Genomic DNA, 14,335 nt, shown 5'->3' with positions numbered 1-14,335 from the left:
AAAGGTTTATTATTATTGCTTCCACGATGTCGCCAATCACTCGAAGTCGTTTTACAGACAACGGTAAACTGTGGTTGTGATATTGCCATTCTATGCAAAGATCAGTTGTCTTTAAATCCAAATATAGAAAAGTCATCGTGAAAGCCGTTATGGGCATAATAGCGATAGTTATACTTAGAGTTGTCCAAAAGCTTTTGCAAATGGATTTCCGATAACTCACAAGCTCAGAAGAGACATCACCATGGCCAAGCCGGCGATAGTTTCTCAATCTTTGTCCTGTCAATTCGGCCAATGAAGAAGTCAATTCGTCTTCGGGAATAATGTTCTCATATTCTTTGTTGATATATGGCAGCCATTTATCTTCCTCTGTCAGTCGACTTTCACTTGAGTCGTGAGTCTGAAGAGGTTGTTCTCGCCGAGACAAACGCGGCGCTTCGTTCAGGAAAAGCGAAAACGCTGACAAAATCATTCCTAGAATTTCTTCTAACATTTTGACGGGTCGCTGAAGACACGAACTGGAAGGAGATGTCACACGATAAATAATTATTGTGTCCGTATAAAATTATGAGATTTTCCTTGTCCTGTACACGATGGCCTTTGGATTTTATAGCTTCTAAAGCAGGAAAAAATTTTTTTTACAAAGAGAAGTTGATGCAATCAACCAGGAAAGGCAATATATCAATTACCAAACAAGAAGAGTAGTATTCACTATTCGCTGTTCTTTTTACGAAAGTTCTTTGTCTTTACTTTTACTAGAACATCCTCCCGGACAATGAAATCACGCATGCTAACAATTGTGAGAACCACTTTTGAGGGTTTTTCTCATGGCAATGATGGCGTTATCAAGTTCGCTAGATCCGCTCTTGCTATGTTACCTCCAAGTGGCTAGTCGACTTTCACATACATCATTGTGGCCCACGACGCCATTGAGACCGAGAATATTTAAAATGTATTCTACGGATTTAGCAATTTAGAACAGCCGAAACTGACTCAGTTGGACGATCAAAATGGCTTCACATCAGCTAGGACAGTGACGGGTTTTTGGACAGAATCAATTTTCAGCACCACTCGACTAGAACAACGAGCAATTCCTGATTATGTATGTCCCGTTCCTCGCGCCAGTTCCATTGACGCGCGCTTGAAAATCAGAGAGAAGGACTCGGCTGAAATGTGACACTGCAGGAATGATGGCCGACGCAGGAGCCATAGCAGCGATAATAAACTTATATTGTTCTTCTTTTACACCATTGAAGAAAAGAACTATGCCGTATCTGTAAACGTGTGACAGCAGAGAACCCAGGAGAAATTCTTACGGTGAATTGAGCCGTGAAATATATCCGTGAGGAAATATTAATCTGAACTCATATTTGACTAGTGCTCAAATTAAGTTATCTCAAATAACTTGGCAATCTCCTATGTAGCCACGTGCTTGTGACGCTCATATACCTAAGCTATGTGGTGTTGCAAATAGGGTGTATCACTCTGCTTAACTTAATGAGTTTTACCGTCCAAATCGGAATGCCTGCATAAAGTGCACTGAACTCTAGAGGCTTTTGTAAGAATAGAATTGGGATTATTTGTATGTTGAATGGCAACAAGAAACATTTGACTCACCTCATTCATGGCTGCTCGCTCTCCCACCTTTCATGCTTGGCTTTATACCAAACTCTAAAATCTACGCATTCCTTCAAATATTTTCTTTTATAAACTTATTCATCAGTATTATCCCCTTGTTCTATTGTATCTTCCTGCAAATTATCGCAATAAATGCTAAATCTTCAGCACAGCCTGAGTAAAACAACGTGGAATTCTTGGCTGTGTACTGTGCCCTATTGAATTGCGCTCGAAAAACTGGAAAAAGGACAGGACTAAAATATGACATTATCACCATAAAAATGACGAGGTTAGCCAACATATATCGTTTCCAGTACTTTGACCACACACGACTAATTGGAATGTTGTAGTAATGAATTTGAACAAAATTGGATAAAACATTGAAAAAGAAGACGATTCCAATGCCAATAACAATGTTCCTCAAAGTCTCGTATCCATTGTGTTCGTTGATCGTTTTCCTTTGCAATTATTACGATGTTCTCTGGGTTATATTCCAGGATTACAGCCGAGAGAGTATTTTATTTTATCCAGAGCCTTTTTAATCAGTCATTTTGAGAGAAAGCGGACCCCCCTACATAAAATATAAGCAATGTTATATAAAATATATAAGCATGTATCCATGTCGCCAATATTTTTTTGTGAATTTGCCAAAATGTTAACCGGGGTGTAATTGGCCCTCAGTAGTACCACTGGGGGGAGGGCAACTACACCCCCCCGTTTCCTTTCATACTTTGTACGCAAAAACAATATTGGGAGGATACATGCTTCCACGTTTTATATAACATTGCTTGTATTTTAAACACGGGGGATCGATGACTCTCAATTGGATTCCTTAAAATAGGCCTGATTTCATCAAAAAGGAAGACGAATTAATCATCATGAGCCACGAGGACTTCCTTAAATACTTGACAATGATTACAAAGAAATTTATTGTAAGAAATATCATTAGTATTATTATAGTGTTGCATGGCCACAACATTTGATACACTTGATTCATGGCTGCTTGCTCCCTCACGTTTTATGCTGGGCTTTATATTAAAATTTATAAACATCAATTATTACGATATCGATTCTCGCCAAGTTCATTATTTGCGACTTTAAGGTCATAAGGTGGTCTTACCAACTTCACAGTAATATTTTCCAAAACATTAGTAAAAAAGTGCAATTTTTACCATACTTTTATTTATATCTGCGGAATTACTGAAATATGAACTACTTCTAAACACTAGAAATTTAGTTAGTCATCGTATATTTTCCTTTATAAACCTATTCATCAGTATTACTCCTTTGTTCTATTGTCATTTTCTTGTTATATATCATTAACGTAATAAACGCTATATAGCCTCACTAAAACGACGTGCAATTATTTACTATGTAGGTTCCGTTCCTCGCCCCATTCTTAGTCACGCGCGCATGAAAAACGGAGACAAGGACTGGGGTGAAATACGACACCATCACCATGAGAATGATGACATTAGCCAACATATGTCGTTTCCAATATTTCGACCACACACGACTAATTGGAATGTTGTAGTAATGAATTTGAAGAAAATTGGATAAGACATTGAAAAAGAAGTCGATTCCAATGCCAATAGCAATGTTCCTCAAAGTCTCGTAAACGATGGACGAAACAGAAATTTTAAAACTTTCTACAATGAACAAGACCAAGGTTCCTTGACTTACAACGAGTGTAATGTACTCAAAAAGCATGTCTTGAATTTCTAAATCCGCTCTTAATCTTCTGTAGTGTGGTGTGTCATGAGGCATTTCGTGAAGTCTTTGACAGCAAACAGTTCGCTTCAACCGTGAGATGATGTAACTCCACAATCTCATTCTTAAACGATAGGTTGCTTTCTCCAAAAAGTTAAAAACACCAGAAAATAATGAAAGTCCAACGAACAGCCAAATGTTTTTAAAGTCCGCTTGCATGGTACGGTATAGATAAATCACTGCACCTCGAATACAGTACACCAGCGCAAAACTCCGACCGGGATTTACTACTTCGGAACTTTGCCTCCACGCAATGTGCTTCAGAATTACTGCAGGAAGGATGGCCGACGCAGGAGCCATAGCAGCGATCATAAACTTATATTGTTCTTCTTTTACACCATTGAAGAAAGGAACTATGGCGTATCTGTAAACGTATGACAGTAGAGAACCCAGGAGAAATTCTGACGATACCAAAAACAATATATGGAAGTTGGAATAAGATATGTTTTGCTCACCAGCTCGAATATTGCGCAATATCACCACACAACAGATGATTATTCCAATAAAGAAAAGAACATTTGCAGGAGATTTGTAATACACGTGCGTCTCGTAGGCCCCAAATACCATTAAAAATAAGTAATAGATAACTACCATTAACCCAAAAATAACGCTAACATAAAAAGTAGAAAAGTATTTCATCTTAAAAACTTTCCAGCTGAACAGCACCGCAGTTGTCAGGGGAAACCAAAGGTTCGCTATTAACACTCCCAGACTGTGGCCAATCAATCGAGTCCGTTCTATAGACAACGGTAAACTGTGGTTGTGATATTGCCATTCTATGCAAAGATCAGTTGTCTTGAAATCCAAATATATAGACGCCATCATAAATGCCGTTAAGGGTATAATAGCGATTGTTATACTTAGACTTGTCCAAAAACTTTTGCAAATAGACTTTCGATAACTCACAATCTGAACCGTTGAGTCATCACCAATCCTGCAATATTCTGCCAATCTTTGTCTAGTGAATTCGGGCAATGGCGAAATCAATTCAGCGTTGCCAATAAAGTTATCGTATTCTTGGTTGATATACGGCAGCCATTTATCTTCCTTCATCGGTTGGCTTTCATTAGAGTCGTCTGCCTCATGAAGTTGTTCTCGCCGAGACAAACGCGGCGTTTCGTTCAGGAAAAGCGAAAACACTGACAGAATCATTCCCAGAATTTCTTCCAACATGATTGACGACTGAATCGCTGTAGACACGATTTTTGCAGCAACAAGGGACACGAAAATTACTCTATTCGTATATTATAATTCTTTTGTCCTACAACGGTCCAAGCAGGAAGTCAAATTAAGTTTAATTCATTATGCATACTGAAAGGGCAATATTTGTAGAAAACCCCAGACAATGTTAAGAAAATTTCCAATGTTTCCAGTCCTTTGACCACACACGACTAATTGGAATGTTGTAGTAATGGATTTGAACAAAATTGGATAAAAAATTGAAAAAGAAGTCGATTCCAATGCCAATAACAACGTTCCTCAAAGTCTCGTAAATGATGGACGAAACAGAAAGTTTAAAACTTTCTACAATGTACTACAATGTAAAGCCCGAGTTAGAGACATGCATGTTTATGAAAAATGATGTTTATGAAAGGGAAATGCAAGTGTGTCGGGAATATGACGATTTGTTTGCTGAGTTATATTCCAAATCGAAAACGAAATAGGTCGAAAAATTTGAAGTATATTAACTATATTTCAATTTTATTTAAAAGACAAAATTTGACTGATCTAGCTATGATACATATGCATCAATTCAGATAGGAACCACAGTGCTAGATAATATCCAGACTACTTCTGGGTCTTTACAGCGATTTGAATCAATTATCAATTGTGGTGTGACAGCGGTCTGAAATAGTTAAAAATGGTTCGCTACATTTTGACCAAAAAGCCCTCGTTTGGAGATTTAGTCGTACGAAGCTACAGGCTCGAAGGGTCGAGAAATTCATCAATCAACATTTGATTCATTCGTTTTCATATGCTTGGTAAATCTTGACTTCCTCTCAACGTGCATTTAGAAGTATTTTTTCTGTTTTGTTTACGACGGCAAACGTTGAATGACGGAGATGGGGGGGGGGGGGTGGGGGGCTGTTAGCTAAGGCACAATTTCTTCTTTGTTATTCCCGATAGTCATTCTTAACCAGACGAGTTTTGCACAACGACGTAAAAAGTCATTCGTAGTCACTGCTGAAGCAACCTCGTACCCAGGGTGTTTTCTCTGTGTCCTGGGTACGAGGTTGCTGCTGAAGCTCCCTTTCGGATTGCAAGGCTATGCATGTGGACACGAAAACTTTTTCGAGTGTTTTCATTTTCGTCTTCATGCCAAAACGCCGTTTCAAATACCGTCAATTTGCAATAGAAAATGAAGCTAATTTACCATATTTAGCATATTTTCCCTTTGATCGTGTCTATACAATAAAATAAACAAAAACGATTTTGAAAACGCTCGAAAACGACGCTCGTATGAACATAACCTACGACATTGTACTTCCAAGTTGATCTGAAATAGCGGGAAAATACTGGGAATAGTACTAGTTGCCAAATAAAAATCCCCTTCCTGGTTAAAAAACTTTAATATCTGTTAAAATGTACTTTTATTTCGGTTTAAAATTTATGGCGAACTGAACTATTTATGAACTAAACCTAGTCCCAAATTTTCGATAAGTTTCATAACGAATAACGAGAGATATAAACATATAAAATCCATTAAATACTGCAAATGAATTTCCATTTCGGCAACCATTTCGACCGCTGATTGGCCAAAATATAACAGCGAGATCACCTGGAATACACCACTATAGCAAGGGTTGATTCCACACTCTACTTAAAATGGACTTAATGGAGAGTTTTAAAGTTACTTTTATATTTTTTGGTAGGCCTGCCCTAAAATAAAGGACAGTTCCTGACTATGTATAATGCCTGTTCTGCTCACTGGTTCCGTTCCTTGGACGCGCGCATGGACACCATCACCATGACAACGATGACAACGATGAGGTTAGCAAACAAATGTCGTTTCTATTAACAGTTGATTCTACACTCTACTTCGATTGGACTAAATAGATAGTCTTAAGTTGTCTCGTCCTCTTAATAGGCTGTTACTGAGACAAGGTACAGTTTTTGACAATGTATGCCCCGTGGTCTGTGCCAGTCCCATTGACGCGGACTTTAAAAACCGATATAAAAATTGAAGTGAAATATGACACCATCACCATGAGAATGATGAAGTTAGCAAGCATATGTCGTTTCCAGTACTTCGACCACACGCGACTAATAGGAATGTTGTAGTAATGAATTTGAACAAAATTGGATAAAACATTGAAAAAGAAGTCGATTCCAATGCCAATAGCGACGTTTCTCAAAGTCTCGTAAATGATGGAAGAAACAGAAAATTTAAAACTTTCCACAATGTACAAGACCAAGGTTCCTTGACTTAGAACTAATGTAATGTACTCAAAAAGCATGTCTTGAATTTCTAAATCGGCTCTTAATCTTCTGTAGTGTGGTGTGTCACGAGGCATTTCGTGAAGTCTTTGACAGCAAACAGTTCGCTTCAGCCGTGAGATGATGTACCTCCACAATCTCATTCTTACGCGATAGGTTGCTTTCTCCAAAAAATTCAAAACACCAGAAAATAATGAAAGTCCAACGAACAGCCAAATGTTTTTAAAGTCCGCTTGCATGGTACGGTATACGAAAATTATTCCACCTCGAATGCAGTACACCAAAAGAAAACTCCGACCAGGATTTACTATCTCGGAACTTCGCCTCAACGCAATGTGCTTCAGGATTGCTGCAGGAATGATGGCCGACGCAGGAGCCATAGCAGCGATCATAAACTTATATTGTTCTTCTTTTACACCATTGAAGAAAAGAACTATGCCGTATCTGTAAATGTATGACAGCAGAGAACCCAGGAGAAATTCTGACGATACCAAAGCCAATATATGGAAGTTGGAATAAGATATGTTTTGCTCACTGGCTCGAATATTGTACAATATCACCACACAACAGATGATTATTCCAATAAAGAAAAGAACATTTGCAGCAGATTTGTAATACACGTGCGTCTCGTAGGCCCCAAATACCATTAAAAATAAGTAATAGATAACTACCATTAATCCAAAAATAAGGCCAACATAAAAAGTAGAAAAGTATTTCATCTTAAAAACTTTCCAGCTGAACAGCACGGCAGTTGTCAGGGGAAACCAAAGGTTCGCTATTAACACTCCCACACTGTGGCCAATCAATCGAGTCCGTTTTACAGACAACGGTAAACTGTGGTTGTGATATTGCCATTCTATGCAAAGATCATTTGTCTTGAAATCCAAGTATATAAACGCCATCATAAATGCCGTTAGAGGTATAATAGCGATTGTTATACTTAGACTTGTCCAAAAACTTTTGCGAATAGACTTCCGATAACTCACAATTTGAACCGGTGACACATCACCAATCCTGCTATAGTCTGTCAATCTTCCTCTAGTGAATTCGGGCAATGGCGAAATCGATTCATCGTCGCTATTAATATTCTCGTATTCTTTATTGATATATGGCAGCCATTTATCTTCCTCCATCGGTCGGCTTTCACTAGAGTCGTCTGCCTCATGAAGTTGTTCTCGCCGAAACAAACGCGGCGTTTCGTTCAGGAAAAGCGAAAACACTGACAAAATCATTCCCAGAATTTCTTGCAACATGATTGACGACTGAATCGCTGTAGACACGATTTGGGGCGAGAGGTGAGACGAGAATTATTCTATCCGTATAGTATGTATTTCGCTTGGTTTTCGTCGAGTTCTGGTTTCTGGATTTATAGCGAAGGAATTTGTACATTGAAAGCAGGAAGACGAATTAGCCATGCATATAATGAAAGGGCAATTACAAAGACCTACAATCATTGACAAATAGGCTGAAACGAACGCGCATGGAGGCTCGTGCCACCCCCAATCCCCCCAAACAATGTTCCTGCTACTGTAATAAAATATCTAATTCAACACATACATTATCAGTTGAATCAACATTGTTTGGGGGAAGGCGGAGGGGTGGTATATAAGCGATATTGAACGGAAATATGTGGTATTTTTCGCTTGCATGGCGAATTTGTGCGCTTGTAAGACATCGTTCCAATTCATTATGTCAATGATTGTAACAATGTTAATTGTGTCAATGATTGTAACAATGATTAATCGCAAACTCCAAACTTGAATGCCAGGCATTTCTACGATAAAACAGTTAATTACCTTTCTTCGATTGTCTCTCACAAAGCGTGGGTCGTTTGGCGAATTGAACCGTGAAATATATCCGTGAGAAAACAATTATCTGAACTAGTGCTCAAATTATGTTATTTCAAATTAATGGGCAATCTTCTATGCAGCTATGTTGTGTTGCAAATAGGTTATATCAAACATTGCTAAACTAAATCAAAAGAAGTGTCAAACGACATATTAGAGTTCAGTTCGGAACGCCTGCTTGAAGTACAACTTCAGAGCCTTTTTTAAGAAATAGTATATTAGGGTCTTTGTTGTGCTGCCACAGAGTAATTAGGGAGCTTTAGCAGTGACTAAGTTGGGCCACAGATAACCTATAGCTAATCTGTGGTTGGGCTTTCGAGTACAAAATTTATCAAAAAACTCTTACTCAAAAGCCCAACGACTTCCAACGACTACGAGTTTTGACTGATGACGTAAGCAAACAACGCGCGAGAATGACGAATCTCGTAGTCGTAGTCGTACTCGTACTCACTGCTAAAGCTCTCTATTAAGGTTACTTCACACGATGAAAAGCAAGAAATATAGACGCGATGAAATATGATTCGCCACCGTAGATCATTCGAGTATGGTGCCGGCATTTTGAACTTGCTTCTCTTATTGTAAACACTGGCCGTGCAATTGGACTCGCAATATTCATACAATAGATACACAGCTGGAACTAGTGTACCCACTTTTTATTGCGCATGCTCGGCAAGTATCAAGATTTAAAGTATGAAACAATTCTGTAAATTTTCCCACACTTTTATTGATTACATCTGCAGAATTACAGAAATATAAATACTTTCAAACTGAAACTCTAGAAAGTTAATCATTATTCCTTCGTATATTTCTCCTTTATAAACTTATTAATCAGTATTACTTCTTTGTTCTACTGTATTTTCATGTAAATTATCGTAATAAGTGCGATATCTTCAGCATCGCTTCACTAAAACGACGTGCAATTATTTACTATGTAGGTTCCGTTCCTCGCCCCATTCGTAGTCACGCGCGCATGAAAAACGGAGAGTAGGACTGGGGTGAAATATGACACTATCACCATGAGAACGATGACGTTAGCAAGCATATGTCGTTTCCAGTACCTTGACCACACACGACTAATTGGAATGTTGTAGTAATGAATTTGAACAAAATTGGATAAAACATTGAAAAAGAAGTCGATTCCAATGCCAATAGCAATGTTCCTCAAAGTCTCGTAAATGATGGACGAAACAGAAAGTTTAAAACTATCCACAATGTACAAGACCAACATCCCTTGACTTAGAACTAGTGTAATGTACTCAAAAAGCATGTTTTGAATTTCTAAATCCGCTCTTAACCTTCTGTAGTGTGGTGTGTCACAAGGCATTTCATGAAGTCTTTGACAGCAAACAGTTCGCCTCAACCGTGAGATGATATAACTCCACAATCTCATTCTTACGGGATAGGTTGCTTTCTTCAAAAAGTTCAAAACTCCGGAAAACAATGAAAGTCCAACGAACAGCCAAATGTTTTTAAAGTCTGCTTGCATGATACGGAATAAGTAAATTATACCACATCGGATACAGTACACCAGCACAAAACACCGGCCGGGATGTATTATCTCGGAACTTTTCCTCGACGCAATATGCTTTTGGATTGCTGCAGGAATAATGAACAACGCAGGAGTCATAGTAGTGATCAGAAACTTATACTGTTTTTCCATTACACTATTAAAGAAAGGAACTATGCCGTATCCGTAAATGAATGCCAGTAAAGCAGCCACGAGAAATTCTGACGATACCAGAGCCATTATATGGAAGTTAGAATAAGATATGGTCTGCTCACTGGAGCGAATATTGTGCAATATCACTACACAACACATGATTATTCCAATAAAGAAAAGGACATTTTCAGGATATTTATAATATACATGCGTATCATAGGTTCCAAATACCATCAGAAATGAGTAATAGATAACTACTATTAATCCAAAAATAAGACCAACATAAAAAGTAGAAAAGTACTTCATTTTGAAAACTTTCCAACTGAACAGCACTACAGCTGTCAGAGGAAACCAAAGGAATATTATTAACACTTCCACACTGTGGCCAATCAATCGAGTCCGTTTTACAGACAACGGTAAACTGTGGTTGTGATATTGCCATTCTATGCAAAGATCATTTGTCTTGAAATCCAAATATATAAACGCCATCATAAATGCCGTTAGGGGTATAATAGCGATTGTTATACTCAGATTTGTCCAAAAACTTTTGCAAATAGACTTCCGATAACTCACAATTTGAACCGGTGAGACATCAACAATCCTGCTATATTCTGTCAATCTTCCTCTAGTGGATTCGGATGACGAAGTCAATTCGTTCTCGTTATTAAAGTCATCGTATTCTTTGTTGATATATGGCAGCCATTTATCTTCCTCCATCGGTTGGCTTTCACTAGAGTCGTCTGCCTCATGAAGTTGTTCTCGCCGAGACAAACGCGGCGTTTCGTTCAGGAAAAGCGAAAACACTGACAGAATCATTCCCAGAATTTCTTCCAACATGATTGACGACTGAATCGCTGTAGACACGACTTGAGGTGAGACGAGAATTATTCTATTCGTATATTATAATTCTTTTGTCCTACGACGGTCTCTGGGTTGTGGTTTTAGCAGAGGAATTTGTACATTACAAGCAGGAAATCGAATTAACTATGCATACAGAAAGGCAGTATTGTTACAAAACGCCAGACAATGTTAAAAATATTTTGTATTACCATTTACCAACAAGACTGAAATATTTTACTTTGCTTGATTTAATATTATTTTAACTTAGTGGCAGAGTTAGTAGTGAATCAAACTCCGGTTAAACTTAATCAAAAGAAGTGTTAAACGAAATATAAATTTTAAAATTCAGGTCGGAACGCCTCCTTGAAGCGCGACTCCAGCAGAGCTTTTGTGGAAATAGCATTAGGATTATTGTAGTGTTGCATAGCAAAAACATTTGATGCACTTGATTCATGGCTGCTCGCTCTTCCATGTTTTATGCTGGGCTTTATATTTTTACACATCAATTACGATATCGATTCTCGCCAAGTTGAATATATGTATAAATACTTCAAAACAATCATTCTAGTTTCGCCACTGCTTTCAAACTCTAGAAATTTAGCTATTCCGGCCTTCGTATATATTTTCCGTTGTAAACTTATTCATCAGGGGCCGGTTGTATCAAGCCCGTTTAGCTTAAACGGTGGATAAGTTCAAAATAGAAAGCAAGTCTAACGTTTTATTCAACAAGCGAACTAAATGTTTTTAAACTTAATTCAAAGAAGCGGTTTACAACTACATATTCGAATTCGGTGCATAATATTAAAGTTGACTCATTCCAGAGAGATGTAAGAGTGTTTTTTAATTTTAACTTATCCACCGTTTAAGCTAAACGGGCTTGATACAATCGGCCCCTGGGGCCGGTTGTATGAAAGCCGGACAGCGCTATCCACCGGATAGTGATTTTTTCACTTGCTTTCAAAGTCGCCTGTTGTTGGGTATAACTTTGATTGAATCTTAGTATTCCTAAAGTGAGAATCCTCTTTAATAAATTTTCGTTCCAAAGCTGAAATTTTATTGCTTTTCAAGCATTTTTAGAAGGGTTGAAAAAATCACTATCCGGTGGATAGCGCTATTCGGCAAGTTGATCTGAAATGGCGGGAAAATACTGGGACTTGTACTAGTTGCCAAATAAAAATCCACTTCCCGAATAAAAAACTTTAATATCTGTCGAAATATACTTTTATTTCGGTTTAAAATTTATGGCGAACTGAACTATTTAAGAACTAAACCTAGTCCTAAAAATTTTGATAAGTTTCATAACGAATAACGAGAGATATAAACATATGTAATCCATTAAATACTGCGAATAAATTTCCATTTCGGCAACCATTTTGACCGCTGATTGGCCAAAATATAAGAGCGAGATCACCTGGAATACACCACTATAATAAGGGTTGATTCCACACTCCACTTAAAATGGACTTAATGCAGAGTCTTAAAGTTATTTATTTTTTTTGGTAGGCCTGCCCTAAAATAAAGGACAGTTCCTGACTATGTATAATGTCTGTTCTGTTCACTGGTTTCGTTCCTTGGACGCGCGCATGGACACCATCACCATGACAACGATGACAATGATGAGGTTAGCAAACAAATGTCGTTTCTATTAAGAGTTGATTCTACATTCTATTTCGATAGGACTAAATAGACAGCCTTAAGTTGTCTCGTCCTCTTAATGGGCTGTTCGTTACTGAAACGAGGTACAGTTTCTGACAATGTACGCCCCGTGGTCTGTGCCGGTCCAATTGATGCGGACTTTAAAAATCGATACAAGGACTGAGTTGAAATACGACACCATCACCATGAGAATGATGAGGTTAGCAAGCACATGTCGTTTCCAGTACTTCGACCACACGCGACTAATTGGAATGTTGTAGTAATGAATTTGAACAAAAATGGAAAAAACATTGAAAAAGAAGTCGATTCCAATGCCAATAGCAATGTTCCTCAAACTCTCGTATACGATGGACGAAACAGAAAGTTTAAAACTTTCCACAATGTACAAGACTAAGGTTCCTTGACTTAGAACTAGTGTAATGTACTCAAAAAGCATGTCTTGAATTTCTAAATCGGCTCTTAATCTTCTGTAGTGTGGTGTGTCACGAGGCATTTCGTGAAGTCTTTGACAGCAAACAGTTCGCTTCAACTGTGAGATGATGTAACTCCACAATCTCATTCTTAAGCGATAGGTTGCTTTCTTCAAAAAGTTCAAAACACCAAAAAATAATGAAAGTCCAACGAACAGCCAAATGTTTTTAAAGTCCGCTTGCATGGTACGGTATACGAAAATTATTCCACCTCGAATGCAGTACACCAAAAGAAAACTCCGACCGGGATTTACTATCTCGGAACTTCGCCTCAACGCAATGAGCTTCAATATTGCTGCAGGAATGATGGCTGACGCAGGAGTCATAGCAGCGATCATAAACTTATATTGTTCTTCTTTTACACCATTGAAGAAAGGAACTATGCCGTATCTGTGAATGTATGCCAGCAGAGAACCCAGGAGAAATTCTGACGATACCAAAGACAATATATGGAAGTTGGAATAAGATATGTTTTGCTCACTGACTCGAATATTGTGCAATATAAGCACAGAACAGACGATGATTCCAATAAGGAAAAGAACATTTGCAGGAGATCTGTAATACACGTGCGTCTCGTAGACCCCAAATACCATTAAAAATAAGTAATAGATAACTACCATTAATCCAAAAATAACACCAACATAAAAAGTAGAAAAGTACTTCATTTTGAAAACTTTCCAGCTGAACAGCACTACAGCTGTCAGAGGAAACCAAAGGAATATTATTAACACTTCCACACTGTGGCCAATCAATTGAGTCCGTTTTATAGACAACGGTAAACTGTGGTTTTGATATTGCCATTTGTAGGATATCGTGTTAGTATCGATATTTATTCACCTATGTTTCTAGATATATATTACACTTCTAACGAAAATATTAATGTTTACTCGAAGACTCCGTATTCCGTTTCTTTTTATATATATATTATTTGTCCTTTTATATGTCTCTGTTCGTACGCATGAGTACCTAATTATGCGCATATTTAGTTCTATTTTGTTACTGAGGGATCGTTATTTGCTACGACACTACATCCCTCCCCT

At 37.9% G+C, this 14,335-nt stretch overlaps 1 protein-coding gene across 1 annotated transcript; it reads right to left on the bottom strand.

The window, feature by feature from the left end:
• Positions 1-12,894: 12,894 nt before the first annotated feature.
• LOC114522784 lies at positions 12,895-13,888 on the bottom strand. Its single transcript, XM_028543532.1, has one exon. It carries the CDS (start codon positions 13,886-13,888, stop codon positions 12,896-12,898), a length of 993 nt encoding a protein of 330 aa, XP_028399333.1. The 3' UTR covers position 12,895.
• Positions 13,889-14,335: the final 447 nt, after the last annotated feature.

The sequence above is a fragment of the Dendronephthya gigantea genome, unplaced genomic scaffold (genome assembly GCF_004324835.1).
Source record: "Dendronephthya gigantea isolate DGI-Jeju-01 unplaced genomic scaffold, DenGig_1.0 000024F, whole genome shotgun sequence".
Classification (NCBI taxonomy): domain Eukaryota; kingdom Metazoa; phylum Cnidaria; class Anthozoa; order Malacalcyonacea; family Nephtheidae; genus Dendronephthya; species Dendronephthya gigantea.
This window is presented reverse-complemented; position numbering and strand designations above follow the sequence as displayed.

Coding starts and splice junctions, on each gene's coding strand:
- LOC114522784 (XM_028543532.1), bottom strand. CDS start 13,888: ATGGTATTTGGGGTCTACGAGACGCACGTGTATTACAGATCTCCTGCA.